At 42.0% G+C, this 20802-nt stretch overlaps 1 protein-coding gene across 8 annotated transcripts in view; it reads right to left on the reverse strand.

Moving 5' to 3' along the window:
* COL15A1 (collagen type XV alpha 1 chain) overlaps window positions 1–20802 on the reverse strand; it is a 282083-nt gene that overhangs the window by 151332 nt on the left and 109949 nt on the right. For all 8 annotated transcript variants that reach the window (XM_073332560.2, XM_073332555.2, XM_073332559.2 and 5 more), the window contains 3 exons: window positions 19783–19872; window positions 10977–11103; window positions 8968–9083 (listed from right to left, as the gene is read on the reverse strand). In XM_073332560.2, coding sequence (XP_073188661.2) covers window positions 8968–9083; window positions 10977–11103; window positions 19783–19872 — 333 coding nt within the window. The remainder of the gene's footprint in view (window positions 1–8967; window positions 9084–10976; window positions 11104–19782; window positions 19873–20802) is intronic.

Raw genomic sequence — 20802 nt, forward strand, 5'->3', positions numbered from 1 at the left:
ATGAAGAAGATTCCTACACCTGACCCATTCTTTTTAGGTGACAAATCTGAGGAACTGTCCCAGACTGAGGTGTCAGTAGAGGAGGTTTCAGAACAAATTGATAAATTAAACAGTAATAAGTTACCAGGATCAGATGGTATTAATCAAAGAGTTCTGAACAAACTCAGATATGAAATTGCAGAGCTCCTAACTGTGCTATGTAACTTATTGTTTAAATCAGCCTCTGTACAAATGATTGGAAGCACTGTTCCCTCTAAGCTGTGCGCGTGTGTGCACACGCACACAGATTCTAAACCCTGCGCACACGGGGAAACACCGTGCACACATTTGTCTCGCGTCCCGACCCCACATCTGTCAGGATGCCCTTTGACCACTCTAAAAGCGCTCAGGGCGGGGGTGGCGGCTGAGGGGGGCATGCGAGGGCTCCAGGCCCCTGTTCCGCTGGAGGGGCACGAGGACTCTGTGCCCATGTCCCGCTTGGGGGGGGGGGGCGGTGTGTGAGGGCTCTGTGCCAGTGTCCCTTGGGGGGGGGCGGGGGGCTGGCGGCATGCAAGGGCTCCGTGCCCGTGTCCCGCTGGGGTAGGGGGCGGTGACATGCGAGGACTCCGTGCCCCTGTCCCGCGGGGGTGGGGGGGCTGCAGAGGACGCAGCTGAGCCCAGATTGCCCCCTGATCTGGGGGGATGAGGGGGAGGGTGCAAGGTGCAAGTTTTGCCTAGGGCGCAAAATAGCCTTGTGCCCCCGACCCGACCAGATCCAACCCTAAGAGCCAGAGGGATCTGCTGGCTCTTATGGTCTCCGCGTGCTGCCGGCGCCTGCAAGCCCTGCTCCGCGGCTCCGGTAGCGCCCACTGGCGCTTTTCCTGGCCAATGGGAGCTACTGAGCTTGCACTTGTGGCGGGCACAGCACATGGAGAGCGGCGATCCCCTTCCCCCTGCCGCTGTGACCCTAGGAGCCAGAGACCTCACAGCAGGGCTGGTGAGTGCGGCCAGGGAAGCGGGTAGGGTGTGATGGTAAGTGTCTGGGAGGTGTGTGTGTATGGGGGGGGGGTGCTGGGCTGTGAGAATGAGGAGGGCACTGGGCAGTGGGGGAGGTTTGTGTGTTTTGGAGTGCTAGGCAGTGGGGGCCTGTTGGGGGGTGCTGGGCAGTGGGGGAGATGTGTGTGTGTCAGGGCGCTGGGCAGTGGGGTCTGTGTGGGGCATTGTTTAGTTGTGGTGGAGGGGCTGTGGGGTAGGGCACTGGGAGGGAGGGAGGGAGGGAGGAGAAATCTGTGTGTATTGGGAAACTAGCGAGTGGGGGTGTTCTGTGTGGGATGTTGAGCAGCTGTGGTGGGGCTGTGGGCGGGGGGCTTTGGGCAGGGGTGGTGGTGTGCACAGCACTGTGCATTTGTGTCAAATGTGGGAGGGTTGTGGGCATAGTGGGTTCAGGGGGTGCAGGGCAGGGGAGCTATGTGGCTCTCTTCTCTCCCCGCCCCCACTCACCCAATATGTCCTGATATTTCACTCTTGCGATCCGGTCACCCTATTTACAGGCGAGTTTTGACATTGTTCGCCCGCCATCTATCAACACAGCCAGATTCTACTAGCTGGCAAGGGGGTGAAAGGAAAGGAGGGCAATGAATCATACCCTCCCCGCCAGCATTTCGAACGTGGAAAGTTGATCACGTTGGGACGGTCGGGAGGGGGGACCCACACATCTCCTTGTGGTCTGTTCATTTGGCTGTGTACAAACTCAAGTACATGAGAATAAACCAAAATGCCTGGCTGTAGTTGCTAAGGAACCACAAAGATTTCCCAGAAATGAACAAAGGTAAGTGTTGTTTTCGTGACTGAAATCTTTCAAAGGCATTGGACTTTATACATTTACTCGTGATGTTTTACCATTTTCCGGCATTTTTTTGCCACAGATACATGGACGTGATCGGAGCTATGCACAAACTTCCAGTATCATGATCTGAATGATCTCCCGTTTGCCCTTTTGTCGAGTCATGCTGTTGAAATAGTAGCCATATAATAAAAGTATTAATTTTAAATAAACCAATCTGGTAAAAAAATCAATCCCAAAATGTCACTGTCTAGAGGTCTAAAGCATAAAAGAACAGCGACTTCATTTAAATCTGGATGAGACTATAGAGAGTCACACCAAAGTCACATAGTGTAATGCCTGTTAAACTTCATGAAATATTCACATATGATGAGGACAACGGAGTGGTTTGTGTATATTGTCGAGATGCCAGAGATCTGGGAGAATTTTCAGCTGGAAGAATGTGGAATGATGTATGGAAGTTGGATTTCTTAAAGCATCATCTGTCAAATAAGCCTCATATAGATGGTGTAACAAGGCTTAGAAACAAAAACCCTTCCTTACGGAGCGGATTGTTTAGCATGATTCTTGAAAGTCCAGTTGAAAAGCAGAGGAGGCAAATTAATCTTGAATGCAAGCGCTGAAACACAGAAGACATCAAGGTACTTATTGACAATGTGTTCTTGGCTATTAAAATGAACAGCTCAGTGCTTTCTGTTCAGGATATTAATGACCATATGGAAAAGTATGTGCGCACACCAGCAAGCTGGAGAAGTAAAAATTATGCTTTTGAATTTCTTGAAATTAGCAACTGCATTGTCCAAAATGACCTCATGCATGAAATAGCATTGGCAATGTTTCATACTCTAGCTGTTGATGAAAGCATGATATATCCATTAACAGATACTTGATGCTCTACTTTAAATATAGATCCATAAATTCTGCAGACTATAAAACTTTGTTTGGTGGACTATCACGATTGCAAGAATGTGATGCTGTTTCAATAGTGTTTATAAAAAACACCAACTTGATCTAACGAAAATGATAGATTGAAAATGGTGATGTACACATCTGATGGTGCCTCCGTGATGTTGGACAAACTCAATGGCGTGGTGGCTCAGCTGAAATGTGATATTCCACACTTAGTCAAGCAACATTGCATTGCACACTGGGAAGACTTGGGGATTTCCGATGCATGGAAAGAGGTCAAGCTGATAAGAGATATCGAAACCTTAATGAGAACTGCCTACACGGTGTTCTGTCGGTCATCCAGGAGAAAATGCAAATTCAGGAAATAGTGGATGCTTCTGAATGCTAGTCAGTGGCTTTCAGGCCACTCAATGAAGTGTGCTGGTTATCTTTGCACTTCGAGCAATTATTTGCAACTATAATCCTCTTCTGGAATATTTTGAGCAAGACAAAGATACTGATCCAGTTTCTAAATACTGCCACAAGAAGCTGAATACCATGGAATACCGAATAACATTAGAAGTTTTGAACGATGTTTTGTCAGAGCTGGCTTCACTATCCACACTGCTCCAGAAACACGGCCTTATACCTCTTGAAGCATTTCACCTTGCCAGAGGTAAACTGAACAAGGTCAGAAGACAGTACCTTGGAGATTCAGTCTTATGGAGTGACAAAGTTAAGGCTCTCTTAGATATGAGCTCTCAAGAAAATAATGAAATTGATACCAGTTCCATAATAACTTTCATAAACATCTTGTGTGCACATTTGGCAGACAGGTTTCCAGAGGATGAAGTTCAGGAGTGGTCCGCTTTTGATTGTGCAGCAATAGTTAAGTGTGACTTCAATTTTGGAATTCATCAGGTCAAATCCCTATGTTCAAAATATAAAGACTTTCTTGCTGAAGAGATTGTTGTAGTCAGTCAGTACAATGACTTCAAGTTTGCAGTAGCCAAAGAATCAAAAGCCAATTGGTTTTAAGTTTCCCAGATATGGTGACATTTGCTCACCAGAATGAACAGTTTCAGGATCTTGCAAAGTTGATGGATATTGGAGGAACATTCCTAGCATCAAGTGCAGACTGTGAGTGTGGCTTTAGCTTAATGAACACTCTAAAAAACAAACTACATAATCGTTTACAAGTAGATCATTTGGACATGCTGATGTGTATTAAGAGTTACCAGCTGGATGGAGGACTGATAGATCTGGACAGAGTTTATATTGAATGGGCAAATGAAAAAGTTCGCAGGGAAAAACAGTAAAGTTAGTTTAGCAGTCTTTGATATTTTGACCAATAAGGAAATTAAAATGCATTTGTAATTACATTTCTTATTCTTGGCTGATAATCATTTATTGATATTTTTTAGGAAAATTTTAAATTTAAAACACAAACTTTTGTTTTTCTTTTCTTTTTTTTCTTTTTTTTTTAACTTATGACGTCTCTATCTGAAAACCCATATAAATTGACACAAATTGCAAATTAAAACTTTTTAAATGTATAAGCATTTTACTCGCTTGGGCGCATTTGCCTCATGGCGCAGAAATTTGAACTCTGCTTCAAAAATTTGCACAGAAGAAATTTTTTGCACACATGGCCTGTCAAAAATTAGAGGGAACATTGACTGGAAGATAGCTTAATGTGATGCCAATTTTTAAGAGAGACTCCTGAGGCTATCTTGGCAATTATAAACTGGTAAGCCTAACTTCAATACCAGGCAAATTGGTTTAAAACTATAGTAAAGAACAGAATTTGCAGACACATAGATGAATTCAATTTGTTAGGGAAGAGTCAATGCAGCTTTTGTAAAGGAAAATCATGCCTCATAATGTATTAGAATTGTTTGAGGGGGTCAACAAATAAGTGCACAAAGTCTGATCCAGTGGATATCATTTATTTGGACTTTCAGAAAGCCTTTGACAAGGTTCTTAAGCAAAGTAAGCAGTCATGGGATAAGATGGAAGGTCCTCTCATGGATTAGTAACTAGTTAAAAGATAGGGTAGGAATAAATGGTCAGTTTTCAGAATGAAAAAGAGGTAAATAGTGGTGTCCTGCAGGGATCTGCGCTGGTGAGGCCACACGCAGAGTATTGTGTCCAGTTTTAGGGGCCCCACTACAGAAAGGATATGGACAAATTGCAGAGAGTCCAGCTGAGGGCAATGAAAACGATTAGGGCTGGGGCACATGACTTATGAGGAGAGACTGAGGGAACTGGGCTTATTAAGTCTGCTGAAGAGAAGGGTGAGCGGGGGATTTGATAGCAGCCTTCAACTACCTAAAGGGGTGGGGGGGGGTCAAAAGAGGATGGAGCAAGGCTGTTCTCAGTGGTGGCAGATGACAGAACAAGGAGCAATGGTCTCAAGTTGCAGTGCGGGAGGTCTTAGTTGGATATTAGGAAAAACTATTTTGTGTCAAACCAACCTGATAGCTTTCTTTGACAGGGTAACAAGCCTTGTGGATGGGGTGTACATGTGGTAGATGTGGTATATCTTGACTTTAGTAAGGCTTTTGATACTGTCTTCTCATAAACAAACTAGGGAAATATAACCTAGATGGAACTACTATAAGGTGGGTGCATAACTGGTTGTAAAATCATTCCAAGAGAGTAGTTATCAGTGGTTCACAGTCATGCTGGAAGGACATAACGAGTGAGGTCCCACAGGGATCGGTTCTGGGTTTGGTTCTGTTCAATATCTTCATCAAGATATTTAGATAATGGCATAGAGAGTACACTTATAAAGTTTGTGGACAATACCAAGCTGGGAGGGGTTGCAAGTGCTTTGGAGGATAGGATTAAAATTCAAAATGATCTGGACAAACTGGAGAAATGGTCTGAAGTAAATATGATGAAATTCAATAAGGACAAATTCAAAGTACTCCACTTAGGAAGGAACAATGAGTTGCCCATGTACAAAATGGGAAATGACTGCCTAGGAAGGAGTACTGCAGAAAGGGATCCAGGGGTCACAGTGGATCACAAGCTAAATATGAGTCAACAGTGTAATGCTGTTGCAAAAAAAGTGAACATCATTCTAGGATGTATTAGCAGGAGTATTGTAAGCAAGACACAAGAAGTAATTCCTCCACTCTACTCCACTCTGATTAGGCCTCAACTGGAATATTGTGTCCAGTTCTGGGTGCCACATTTCAGGAAAGATGTGGACAAATTGGAGAAAGTCCAGAGAAGAGCGACAAAAATGATTAAAGGTCTAGAAAACATGACCTGTGACAGAAGATTGAAAAAATTGGGTTTGTTTAGTCTGGAGAAGAGACGACTGAGAGGGGACATGATAACAGTTTTCAAGTACATAAAAGGTTGTTACAAGGAGGAGGGAGAAAAAACGTTCTTGTTAACCTGTGAGGATAGGACAAGAAGCAATGGATTTAAATTGCAGCAAGGGCAGTTTAAGTTGGACATTAGGAAAAACTTCCTAACAGTCAGAAAATAAAAGGAGTACTTGTGGCACCTTAGAGACTAACCAATTTATTTGAGCATGAGCTTTCGTGAGCTACAGCTCACTTCATCGGATGCATACGGGTGAGAAAACCTGGATTTGTGCTGGAAATGGCCCAACTTGATGATCACTTTACATAACTATTACCAGCAGGACAGTGGGATGGGAGGAGGTATTGTTTCATGGTCTCTGTGTGTATATAATGTCTTCTGCAGTTTCCACGGTATGCATCCGATGAAGTGAGCTGTAGCTCACGAAAGCTCATGCTCAAATAAATTGGTTAGTCTCTAAGGTGCCACAAGTACTCTTTTTTTTTTGCGAATACAGACTAACACGGCTGTTACTCTGAAACCTAACAGTCAGAGTGGTTAAGCACTGGAATAAATTGCCTTGGGAGGTTGTGGAATCTCCATCCTTGGGGATTTTTAAGAGACGGTTGGACAAACACCTGTCAGGGATGGTCTAGATAATACTTAGTTCTGCCTTGAGTGCAGGGGACTGGACGAGATGACCTCTCGAGGTCCCTTCCAGTTCTATGATTCTATGAAGCACTGGAATGGGTTACCTAGGGAGGTGGCGGAATCTCCATCCTTAGAGGTTTTTAAGGTCCAGCTTGACAAAGCCCTGGCTGGGATGATTTAGTTGGCGTTGGTCCTGCTTTGAGCAGGGGGTTGACTACATGACCTCCTGAGGTCTCCTCAAACCCTAATCTTCTATGATTCTATGGTGTGGAGTGGGACCAGTACTGTTCAACATATTCATAAATGATCTCAAAAAAGGGGTAAACAGTGAGGTGGGAAAATTTGCAGACAATACAAAGTTACTCAAGATAGGTAAATCCAAGGGGATCTCACAAAATCCAAGGGGATCTGAGCAACAAAATGGCAGAGGAAATTCCATGTTAATAAATGCAAATTAATGCACTTTGGAAAACGTAATCCCAACTATACATACAAAATGATGGGGTCTAAATTAGCTGTTACCACTCAAGAAAGATCTTGGAGTGATTGTGGATAGTTCTCTGAAAACATCCGCTCAGTGTGCAGCAGCAGTCTAAAAAACTAACAGAATGTTAGGAACCATTAGGAAAGGGACAGATAATAAGACAGTAAATATATTTCCTCTATTTAAATCCATGTATGCCCACACTTTGAATACTATGTGCAGTTCTGGTTGCCACATCACAAAAAAAGATCTATTAGAATTGGAAAAGGTACAGAGAAGGGCAACAAAAGTGATTAAGGGTATGGAACAGCTCCCACACGAGGAAAGATTAAAAAGACTGACTCTTCAATTTGGAAAAGACACAACTAAGGGGGGATCTGATAGAGGTCTATAAAATCACAAAGGTCGTGGAGAAAGTGAATATGGAAGTGTTATTTACTCCTTCACACAACACAAGCACCAGGTGTCATCCAATGAAATTAATAGACAGCAGGTTCAAAACGAACAAAAGAAAGTACTCTGCGCGCAACACACAGTCAAACCTGTGGAACTCATTGCCAGGGGACATTGTGAAGGCCAAAACTATAACTGGGTTCAAAAAAGATTTAGATAAATTCATGGAGGACAGATCCACTAAGGGCTATTAGCCAAAATGGTCAGGGATGCAACCCCATGCTCTGGGAGTCCCTTGCCTCTGATTGCCAGAAGCTGAGAGTGGATCACAGGGGATAGATCCCTCAATAATTGCACTGTTCTGTTCATTCTGTCTGAAGTATGTGGCATTGGCCACTGTTGGAAGACAGGATACTGGGTTAGTTGTACCACTGGTCTGAAGGCTTTTCTTATGTTCTAACACTGTGTGCTTTTTTATCAAAGTACTCAGGGCCATGCCCAGCTGCCATTACTCAGGCAAAACTCCCAATGAATTCTGGGTAAAGACTGTAGGATCAGCCCCTCAAATTTTCAGGGAGGGTGGTATTGTTTATTCAGTTCTAGAGATGAGCCACAGATACAAATTTCAGAACTGAACTGCTCCAAAATTCAAGGAGTTTGGGCTCAACTGCTCTATCCATCTGATAAAGAAGGAGCCCTGCTGCATGTTGTGTAGCATACCAAACAGATTTAAAACTACATAACATGCACCAGGGGCTTTACTTTAAGAATAAACTAGCCCCCTAGTCTGCAAGGCTGTCTCTACAAGTTAGTTCAAGATGCCTGTTATAAAATGAACAACAAACTCCAGGCTCTCACTTTGAGGATCTATAGTGGTTCTTTTCCTTCTTCATTGCTTCTTTAAATATTGTAAAAGTAGTCCACATCAAAAGTGCAGATTTGCTCTGACTATGGCTCAGTCTGAACTGGAAAGTTTGGATCTAGATCTGAACTGCCCAACAGTTCAAAGAAAAGGAGGACTTGTGGCACCTTAGAGACTAACCCATTTATTTGAGCATAAGCTTAAGCTTAAGCATAAGCTTTTGTGAGCTACAGGTGTAGCTGACGAAAGCTTATGCTCAAATAAATGGGTTAGTCTCTAAGGTGCCACAAGTCCTCCTTTTCTTTTTGCGAAGACAGACTAACACGGCTGCTGCTCTGAAACCAACAGTTCAAGTGGGTTTGGATACGATGTTGCCATGAGATGCCATACTTGCTTAAGTATACAAATAACTGATCACCATAAACGTTATTAGTAAGCTGGAAAGGATAAAGGCACTAATTCAGGAAAGCATTTAATTATATGCGTAAGTGCTTTCCTGAATCAGAGCCACAATGAGGAGCTACATAGTAAGCCAGCTATACTAACCTTTTCTCTGCTCACTCCTTGCAAAACAATAGCACCAGAACCAGCTTCTGGTTTTAGAATTTCCTGGGCTACTGTAGTGGTGTCACTTTCACGTTGATTTCCAGCATTTGTTGAACCTTAAATAAAATAAAATAAAATAAGAGAAAACACACTAGAAGACATTTAACAGGGAAGAGAGCAAACATACAGTAAGGCAAAAGAAAGAAAATAATTGGTATTTGACAAAAATACACAAACAGAAGATGAAACTGCGAAAGAAGAAGAGAAACCCCCAAAACTCAAGGCAAAAATAAAATCTTTCTGTAATAGAGAAGGATGGAGTTAAATAAAAACATTTAGTTATTTCAAAAACTTTGAAAGATGGTCAGGGGAATTTTTTTTTAAAGTGCAAAAAGAGAGACGATAGCTACAAAAGAGAGGATATACTGTAGGAATGGGTGAGATAAGGAGAGTGCATTGGATGATCTTCTTGCTTAAACCCTTTGCCTTCCCACTGCCTAACTTTCAACTGTGCAGATTTAAAAATGAGGGATGTGCCCTGCAAGGTTTGTTTGAGGAGCCGTTGGCTTAAGAGTGAGGTAATTAGTTATGCAGTATCCTCTTTGGCCTTACTCCTATTGCTGACCCCTGCTCTAGTAATGTGTTTGTGTGCTGCAATTTTCTCACTATTGGAGAACTGGGTTCCTCTGTGCTTCGTGCCCTGCTTAGCACTTTGTGCTTTGGCACTTACACATTAAATGTTCCATGCCTGCGCTACATAGGATCAAGTACTCTATACACATTGGGAAAATGGTGCCTCACATTTTAGATTTTGTACCCCTCCCAGTTTCTCACTTTTCATCACCATGACCATCCAATGAATGACAGTTAAGTGACCCTGTTGCTAAGACAGTAGGCTGGAGCTCAAGAGGTCTGGGTTCAATTCTTGGCTCTGTCACAGACTTCTTGTTTGACCTTAACCAGGTCACTTCGGGACAGATTTTTAAAGGTATTTAGGTCCCTAAAGATGCAGATAGGGACAAAGTTTGATTTTCAAAAGTGCCTAGACAATTAACTCCCACTGAAATCAATGTATGTTTAGGTGTCTAAGCACTTCTGAAAATCCCACTAGGCACTTCTCTGTACCTTTAGATGCCTAAAGACCTTTGAGAATCTGGTCCTTAATCTCTCTGTGCCTGTTTCTCCACTGTAAACTGGGGATAATACTCCCCTACCTCACAGGGTGTGACAAAGATACATTTGTCTGTGTGGTACTCAGACAGTACTGTGATGGATAACAGTGGTGTTAAGTATGCAGAATTCATTACCATAAGAGATCACAGAATTAAATACTGGAGCTAAATTTTTAAAAGGAGCTGGATTATTTATACATTCTAAAATGGGGTAATGACACTTCATGATCCCAGGCATCAGCTGATCTAAGCAGAAGTTAGAGAAGTAAAAATCCTTCCTTCATATAATACTGCACAGTTGACCAGGTACACAACTGTGAGACGGCAGAACTGGTGGGTATGCATGTCTGCTGGCTTGCATTACTGTTCACTGAGATTCATACAGACCAAGAATTTATTTTAATTCTTTGTTTGATCTGTTTTTCCTCTCAAATAAACTACAATTTATTTAAATGCAGCTATGATTGGGACTCATCTTTGTTGATGGGGGTACGCCTGCTCTTTGTACATCTAAGAACTATGGATCTTTTTTGCCCAAGGTGTGGTTAAATGATCTGTGGGCCCCACAGTTAGCAAAAAGGGGCTCAGGAGGGGTTGCAGTCTCTACCTATAACCACTGTTACAATTGACCAGCTTGAAAAATTCAAAGTGCAACTGTTTGGAAAATGCATTTTACCCTGCAGAAGGCTCAACACGTTCAGTACTGAAGAGACGCCCATCATAATAAACAGAGTATATTTCAAGTAGCACCTAAAATGTGCCACGTGCTTTCCATACAGAGAAAATATAGGCCCGGCCCTGAAGAGCATAGAAATAAAAAAGGGTAGCATATAGTGCCTTGTTCTTTGATTGTAGGGGGTTCAGTTGTTTCATCTAATATATGATGTCCTGAGAAATCCATTTCTTCTGATTGAGCTGACACCGTTGGAGGTGCTCCTACAGGTTCAGCTGTTCTTTCTTCAGCCTAAAAACAAAATAAATTCCCAAACAATTGCTTAGCAAGGAAGTAAAGCAGACATATTTGATCATTATTTCTGAGAAAAGTCTCACCATATAAAATGAATAAATAGGTTTGTTCTACTTCAGAGCAGAAACAAACCTGTTATATTTATGAATTGCAACTAGAGTCTTGGTTTTCTTCCAAATAGTACTTTTTTGTGCACTTGTTCCTAATAATGCCTAATTCTTTCGAATGCGTTTTCAGTTACTGCTAAAAGGCAGGTAACAATACAATTAACATTTACTAACAAGCAGTATTTGCACATGGGTACATTACAATCAAGCTTTTTTCTCTTTAAGTGCTGTTCTTTCTTAAATACCTCATTTCTGTTTGGCAGGAACCATCTCATTAATTTATAGCAATATGGTTTTAATATGAATTCCATATAAGATGTATGAAAGTTTCAACTAAGTTCTCCAGAAAGGCTAGGAAACAGATTTGAAATCCAGATCCTCTGGCCTCGGGAAGAGAAATTTGGCACAAGTCTGGAGAGGGCACAGGTGGCACGAAGCCACCATAGTGGCCTCTTGGTCCTGGAGCTGGCAAGTGCCAGCCCTATCCACAGAGCTGGCAGTCTGCTCTGCCTTCTGCTGGCTGCCCGTGGGGTCAGGTAGATGTAGGAGCACACCTGCCATAGCACATACACAGGGCTTGTCTATACAAACGGTTAATTTGTGGCAAGCTGGGATGTAAATCTACCTTGCCATGCACTAACTGTCTGTGTGGACCCTGCTGACATGACTAAAATTTCCTTAGTACACTTTAATCTACACACTTTATAATGAGAGTAGACCAAAGGGCATTATAGAACTTTAGTGCATGGCAGCAAGGTCCACGTGGACGGTTTGAGCATGGCATATTAGTGTGAGGTAGAGTTACACCTCAGCTTGCCATGCACTAACTGTTCACAGAGGCTTGAGACAGAGCTGGCTCTGTGCCACCAGAGGATTGCCCTACTCTGTCCTCCACTGGCCAATTAAGCAAGGTTTAAATGTGATTTGTGTTACCATAGCAACATGGAGCACATGCAGTGGGCCAAAAAATCTGGCAGCGATGCACACAATGGTAATAAGGAATTTTAACATATTTTGCTACACGTGTAAAAGAATGGAATTATGCCTAGAACATCTTTAGCCTGATATTATCCTTCTGTTTTTATGTATATACAAGAGGGAAAACCTTTCAAAGAAGTTTGCTGTGTTTCATAATAGAACACTAGAAATAAGGTTTAAGGCCCTTATCCAGGAAAGCATCCCTATTCAAGATAGCACTTAAGCATGTTCTTAGGTCTCACTGAAATCAATGGAAACTAAGCACATGATTCAAGTTCAATATGCACTATGATGCTGTCCTCATTTTAAAAAGAAGGACAGTGACAGCACAGAGGGGAGGACTGAATACTAAGCCCTGGGGGCAGGGACTGTTTTTGTTCTATGTTTGTACAGCACCTAGCACATAGGTACTCTAGTCCCCATTGGGCTATCACAATACAAATCACAATTATGATTGGTGGGTGCAGATTCTGCTATTTCCAGATTTGAGGAAACATAGGGTATGTCTACACTGCAATTAAAAACCCGGGGCTGGCCTGTGCCAGTTGACTCAGGCTTGTGGGGCTTGGGCTAAGGGGCTGTTCAGGTTTGGGTTGAAGCCTGAGTTCTGGGACCCTGTATGGCGCGAGGGTCCCAGAGCCTGAATGTCTACAGTGCAGTTAAACAGCCCCTTAGCCCAAGTCAGCTGGCACAGCCCAGTCACAGGTGTCTAATTGCAGTGTAGACATACCCATATTTGTTTTAGGAAGTCAATTCTGACTTGCAATTTCTTTCAAAGCTTAAAGAACAAAGGATAACTGAAGTCTTGTTCACTGTGGGCCAGATCCAACTCCCAATGAAGTCGACAGGTGTCTTTCCATTGATTACACTGGATTTCAAACACCTTCACTCTAACATATTACATAAATTTGTGTTCGCTCCTTATTTTCTCTTTTCCTTTACTTTTGTATACCTTTTTTGTGATATATTCCAACTATTCATTGGAGCCAACAGCTAAAAGTACCCTTAAATATAATCTGTTGATTGGAATTATAATAAACCTAGACTATTAAGCTTTGCCATGTTTTAACATGCAGTACAGGACTTTGTGTATATAAATCCTTTAATAATGCTGGATCTTGATGCCTATGCCTCCTGCAAAAGGAGCAGATATTTTTTCTTCTAAATACAGTCTCCAGTGACTTTCCTCTTCTGCTTCTGTATAACCAATGCTACACAGAAACAACAGATAGAAAAGGACAATCCCTGGCTTTGTTCAATTATTGGTATCAAATGTTTTACATTAATGTGAAGACAAATTAAGCAGAGGAAAGATTTACATAAAACATTTCCTTTTACTAATGTTAAATAATAGATAACCTTTAATAAAAGGAAAAGAAAGTGATCTTGGTAATTCCACTCCAAAATCTCACTTCCTTCCCGAGAAAGATAATGGGAAAAATACTGAGGGGAAAAAATGGTTACACATGCAAAAGATAATAGAACAGTGAGCAGTAAGCAGCACACTGCATGTTAATAAAAATAAAATCATGCCACGTAAATTTTATTACTTGATAGAATTACAGGGATTAGTAGATAAACAGTAAACCAAATATACTCTGATTGGATTTTAGCAAAGCATTTAACAATCGCCCATGAAATCTCTCAAAATTAATCCACACAGGAGCACTGTCAAGTAAAAAGAAAACTGGATGAAGAACTGTATGCAAAAGGTTAATGATAAAGAGCAATATACTGAGCTGGGAGGAGGTGTATGGTGTGGGTCACATGGATCTGTGTTAGAATCATATATTCCCTCTGCATACATGCATTCTACCCAAGTACAGGGAAGAGGGATTGCTTTTTCGGGAGGCACACAGATGGAACAGAAGGCAGCCCCTCTGTATGTGTTCTGTGGGGATATGGAGGAAAGGGTGGGAGTGGTTGCAGCAGAGCATGAGCTGCATTCCCTGCAGACCCAGTGAATTTCCATGTATAAATCTGGACAGAAGTCCACAGAGGTTGGAGCTGGGTTAACTCCCTCTGTGGCTCCTACTAAGCAGGCAGCCAAAGAGGACAGGCAAAAGCAATAGCAACCTGGCTGCTGCAGCGGGAGAGAAACTACAGGATCTGTGTGGAAGGGCAGCCATGCTTGGACAGATCCTGTGCCCACGCCTTCTGTTGGGTCCCTTCAAAGTGGATCTCCAGGATCTCTGTGGTTGGGAGATCTCACTCACAGCAAAGCTCCACAGCCCTACAAAACTCTCTGTCTGGAGGAGTGATTCCCAGGAAACTCCATGAGCTCACAGTTTTCTGTCTCTGCAAACTCACGCACGAGTTTCTCTGTGGGAGGAGGTTTTCTGGCCTTTAGAATGTAGAGAAGGAAAAGGCCTGTTAGGTCATCTAGCTCACCTCTCTGCCAGTCCAGAATGGTTTGTTATTGCACATTTAGGACCCAAATCTACAAGGTAATGGGCACCTCAAGTGAGGTGTGCTGAGGACTCTCCTCTCCCAATTAAGTTCAGAAGGCATTGCTCAGCACCTCACAGAAGTGGGTCCAGATGTCAATGTGCCAAGTAATAGGGTTTCCAACACTTCCCTTGGAAGAATGCAACATAGAAATATTTCATGACTGTAACAGGGTGTACGGGCCTGGGGCCTTAGGTGCCCAGGGAGCATTCAGCCCTCTTCAGTTATCAGACACAGCAGGAATGGGACAAGTGGTCCCTATAAAGAGCTGAGAGAGCTCAGGTGGAGAAGAGAGCTACAGGAAACAAGTGGGATCCTGTAGCAGGCCCTGAAGTGGGGTAAGAGGTGGAGGGAAGAAAGAAGGTACCGGGGAAAGGCTTCTGAGCTCCTGTAGCCTGTGCTGATCAAGGGAATAGCTTTGTTTTGTGTGAATTGAGAGTTTGTGTTTCAATTAATAAACCATGCCCTCAGGCAATGGCCTGAAAGAGACTGAGATGTGGCAATAGGTTTTTCCTGGGCTGGTGAGGGAGCTTACAATGATATTCAACCTAAATATTCTGTTTCCTTACTTCATCCCATTATTCTCATTTATACTCCCTGTCAACACTAGCGTTAAGTGCTCCAAGCACCCTGACTTCTGCCCATTCGTTAGGCAGAAGTATAACTAATTCCCACGGAAAGTGGTGGATGGTGTATTTGAAATGAGAGTAGACAGGACTCTAGAGAATGTGCTGTCGGGAGAAATCCTGCATTGTCAGGGAGATGGACTAGATGCCCAGCAGGTCTTTTCCAGCTCTAAACTCTAGGATTTATTTAATCCTTGTTCAGAACTATAATACATTTTCCCCACGAGACAAAGGCATTTCTGGAATTTATTTTTTGCCACCTTCAATATTACTTCCTAAGGACTAGACTGAAGCTTTACATCCCTGCCCCAGGAAGGAACTGTGACTCAGGGAAGCTGCACCTGGGGAAGAGTAATTTTACTAAGGCATTTTAAAGGATGCAACAGACTCTTCCTTTGCACCAGCCAATTCTCTACCCATTGGCACTCTGTCCCACTTCTTGCCCACCTGCATGTGAGCTGGAGGGAGAGAAGAAAGCAATGGCGCAGCACAGCCTGCTCTCCCCCAGTGCACAGAGTGGCAATTCAGGTAAGTGTGTGCACGTACATGGCACTTATGTCCCCTTGTCACAATCTTGCCCTAAGTCTCTAATTACAATAGCTATGTTGCTATTGTTGTTTTCCTTAAAGAAAACGCCTTTTAGTAGATTATGCATTGTATTCCTGATTAAATAGGACAATCCACTACAGGCTGTCAAGTATTACACACACACGGCCCAATGTATATTTTAGGAGCCCTGAATTGATCATCATCATTTACGTTTCTGTTTATGAGCGTTTTGATTACAAGAAATGAATTGTAAAGTTGGCAAAACACATTTGGAGCATTTGTTTCTACATTTTAAATTCTTATGGCTTTGAATTTAAGAAAAGAGAGTGAATAGTATCAGAACAGGGAAGAGCCAACAAGTTAGGCCCAGCATTAAAGCGTAAATGGAAAGTATCTAGAAAACTAACTGATTATCTAAAATTATATAGTACAAAAATAGAAATGAATCCAATCAAAAAATAATGATCCCTAATATTCCTTCCATTTCCTTCAGTCCCATTCTCACATTTGGCAGCATTTAATTATTAGTTTTAGGGACTCCTCTCCCTTCCCCCCATGATTCCCACAGATAAATTCTGCCAATGCTGGTCACTGATTGAGTAAATTATACCAGGGTATCCATAATTAACTCCTTTCAGAGTGGCAGCTCTTCTAGAAATGAGCCATCTCTCTTTCCTGATGATTCCCTGTGCTGAAAAACTATGTGCAAGCTGATGAATGGAAATGTACTGAAATATCCCAAACAGTTCAATCTGTTGTTACTGCATAGTACAGTAGAATTTAGCAGACTACTAGATTATGCATCCTTGGCACAAATCAGATTCTTCAATCAGCAGCTATATTGTCAGTTATGACCCTGGACTTTTTTCATTCCAGACTAGCCTGGGAATGTACTTTGAACTTCTGATCTTGGAGAGTTTGCTTGGCAATTTGTAATAGCATTACATGAATACAAACTTTTTCAGAAGCATCTATCAGTGACTGTATTGATTATTATATTGTTATTAGTCTGTTTATGTCCCTTCTTTAATATTTCTAAAAAAAAGGCACATTACAAATAAATCCATGGACATTCACACTGGAAAGCATACATATCCAATGAGTCACATTTAGACACTTCACATTTGGCAAAAACCCATAGCTTTTTTTAAAGGCAACATAAAGCTTACAAGTTAGTGATACACTGGTGCTTCCTTTTTGAAGTTTAATGACATTATTGTAACACATTTTAAAAAACACTAAGTTATGTATGTTGCCTAAGAAAGAACTTTCACGTGAATTCTTACAGTTTAAGGGAAATGAACATTTATAAGCCCTCCAGGATTATGATTGTTTGGCTCAGAAACCTATGCAATGTAAAACATGGGGTGATTATCTCATACAAAGAGCCTTACTGTAGCTGTAACTAGGACTTCACACAGACTCTCTTTGTTTCAAGGCACACTAAAAAAGACAAACCATTACTGAAAAAGTGAATGTAAAATGAATACAGAATGTATAGATGTTGCTTGCTTTTAAGGTTTTAAACAAAATCCTTCTGAAGATTCATTCTCCATGTTTGCTATATTAGCATAATATTTCCATCTGAAGAGAAAGCAGCAGCATTGCAATTCTAAAAAAATATTTTCTCTTAGCCTCAGTTACCTTTCCAGTGTACAAACCACTTTTAGAACAACAGAAATAAATAACAGAATATCAGTGCATGTGAGTGTTTTATGGAGACGGATTTGTGGAAAAATTGAAAGAGTGACAAGTAAATTAGAAAAGGAGTACTTGTGGCACCTTAGAGACTAACCAATTTATTTGAGCATAAGCTTTCGTGAGCTACTTAAGTGAGCTACTTAAGTGAGCTGTAGCTCACGAAAGCTTATGCTCAAATAAATTGGTTAGTCTCTAAGGTGCCACAAGTACTCCTTTTCTTTTTGCGAATACAGACTAACACGGCTGTTACTCTGAAACAAGTAAATCAGAGATATATTGAAAAGGTTTGCAATGGTTTAGTTATGCCCATGTGTGTTGCTGTCCCGAAGAGGCCCACAGGAAAGTGAAATAGTTTGCTTCCTCTCCCCCAATTAATACCAACCACAGCTTCATCATTCCTATAATACAGCCCAGTAGTGCTGGAATTGTCACTTCCCTTAGCACTGATTCTTAATTACCAGCTTCTAGTTTATTGCAGGCCAGGCTACAGAGCATTCAAAAACATCACACACTACATTAGAAGATATGTCTTTCCTGTACTACTCTGACAATGTTAAACCTTGACATGATCTTTCCACAGAGCTTTCCTGTCTAGTGCAGTGGAGGTCTCAGAAGCGTGGTACAAGGGAATAGGTCACAGTTTAGCTGCTTGATAAATTTGTGAACATGGGCATATACTTGACCCATGGGTAGTAACTGTTTGACTTCTAGTTCCCCTCTTATGATATAAGTTAGAATTACATTGCGAGCACATCTCAAACTGCAACTTTCTACTCAAGGGGAGAATGCAAACTCTTTACCTGTTCCTTAAAAGTATATACAAACTACCTTCCTTTTACTTAGTAAGGACAGTACATCATCTTTGCCTTTTTAACAGGTTATTTTTAGACATGTCACCTGACACATATTGCTACGGGTTACTCAGAAAAAAACAACAACAATCTACTGGCAAGAGATGTTTCCATGCCATAGCACTGCAGCATGGAAGTCACTATTCTACCAAAACTCCCCCTGAAGCACAAGTGGTAGCCAAAACCTTCCACTTGGTTTAATGCCAGGCCAAATTACTCCTTTAAAGAAGTAGCACGCATATGATCTGCAAAATGGTGTGTTCTGTGGAAACTTGGAAGTGATAACGGAAAAGTCAAGGTAATACATAGGACAGTCTACAAAAACAGTATAGCTTAGTACTGGAAAAATGTTCTATTTTTCTTATACAATAAATAACTTTTCTCAACATTCTGGTTCATTCTATACCGAAGCCAGATCCCTGGGTCTCGGGCACTCCTTGTCCTCTTGTGTTGCAGACAAAGAAGGATACCTTTATTCTGTGTTTTCAGGAAGAAATTAAACTGAATCAAAGAAAGAATCACCTTTGCAACTCATGCTTTGTGATACTCTGCATCTCATCAAGCTCCTGATATGGCCAGAGTAACATGGGGGAATGGGGGCCCTCAGGACATTTGACCACTCTTCTTATATTAATTCTTTTTAATGAATTATAGGGTGCCTTAATACGGGCAGGAAATACATTCCTTCTTTCATCAGGTCTCCCAAAGAGTAGAGGGTTGAATAAGGAGTGCTAGGGGTGGAAGGCTATACAGTGTACTGTGAATGAGGTAGGGATACACAGTGAATGATATAAATCCTGCAGATCTATGCCGAATTTTGGCCATGGTCTATATTCAACTACTACAGTGCAATTCTGGACTAACTCCAGATTTATGCTGGTGTAAATGAGAAAAGATCTGAGCCGTATGTTGACAAGATAGGCAGCATGTAGTAAGTGAACAAAGCAGGAGTCCACTCACTGAACAGTCAAGATAGATTTTAAAAGTACTGAAACAAAACACATTAGATCAGCTACTTATCACCTGGCATCAAAGTGGGTTATACAATGTTGTGGAGACACTTAAAAAAAGGGCATGAGGGGAAAATGAGGATAGGATCCTGCAATACTGTCTTGTAAACCTATATGATAAGAAAACTTCAGAGAAAAAAGTCACTAAGTCACACTCCTTCCACATGGGCTGCTCCAGGAGCAGCATAACAATGTGCTAACCTTTGCTTGGGGCAAATTTGTTAATTCACTATCAAGCCCGAAGGAAGCTGGATTTCCAAGGCCAAATTCTGCCTTTGGTAGGGTACGTCACTCTGATTGGCTTCAGAGGGTGCTGCAAATGAGTATCCAATGGCAGAATTTGCACCTCACTACTTAAAGTACTGGTAACGCAGAAAGGTAAAGTTGAATAATTGCTGACACTTACTAGGGTTTGAGAAGATGCAATGACTTCTTGTGTCTCAGGAACTCCTTCCTGCTCTTGAATGCTACCAGTGCCACTAGAATCTCCTGATGCCTACACAAAAGCAAATTAGGTTGAGTTTAGAAAATTCCAGAGTCAGAATGTTATGTTCTAGCATGAAATAGCTCTTCAGATTCTTTTGTACTTCACTTTTCACTTGTAGTTATGTGGGGAAAATTAGTTATAGGTATTTCTCAGCAACTTAGCTCCAGTATTATTATGAAGTAACTTATTTCAGTATTTAAAGTGGAGTATGGAGATGAGTATATTAGCAAAATGAATATCCCCACTCAAAGACTCAAAGGTGATGGAGACTAAAGATTGGGAAATTCCTTGAAGATTCTGGCTTCCAAGGGGCACAGCACAGAACAAAGCACACCAACAAAACACTTTCAAGCATTTCAGTGTGTTCCAAAGAAGAGAGACTACCATTTGTTTTTTTAAGGATCCAAGGGTGCGGGTCTAGAATATTGGGCTGTAGGGGACCCTGGATCTCTGGCACTCCCTTTTTGCCACCAAGGGAGCTGGATGAAGCAGCATCTCTCTAAACTTGAAAGGCCAGGCCCCATAGGAAGTCCAGTTGGAGCTCCCAAGGCCTACAGCTACCTGACTGGCTCACACCCGCTACTTAAGCTAGGAAGTGAGCTGGGAGGACAGTCCAAGCAACTGTGCAAACTTTCTGCTGCTTCTGCCATGTTTCACTCTACTCTTGCCTGCCTCCTGCAATCTGTATCTAACCCTGTTCCTGAGTCCTGCTTTGCTGCAGACCTGTTCCTCATTCCTAGCTCCCACTTTTCTCCTATTCCATGCCTGATCCCTGCCTCTCTCTGATTTCTGCCCTTTCACTTTGCTCATGACCATTGGCTACCAACCCTAGCTGACCTCCAGCTCTGACTTCTGACTCCAACTCTGGTTTAACCCTTGGGTCTGTCATTTGGTATCTGGCCTTGGCTTCAATTCTCAGCTTCGATTTCTGGTCCTGAC

This window comes from Lepidochelys kempii, chromosome 2 (assembly GCF_965140285.1).
Source record: "Lepidochelys kempii isolate rLepKem1 chromosome 2, rLepKem1.hap1, whole genome shotgun sequence".
NCBI lineage: Eukaryota > Metazoa > Chordata > Testudines > Cheloniidae > Lepidochelys > Lepidochelys kempii.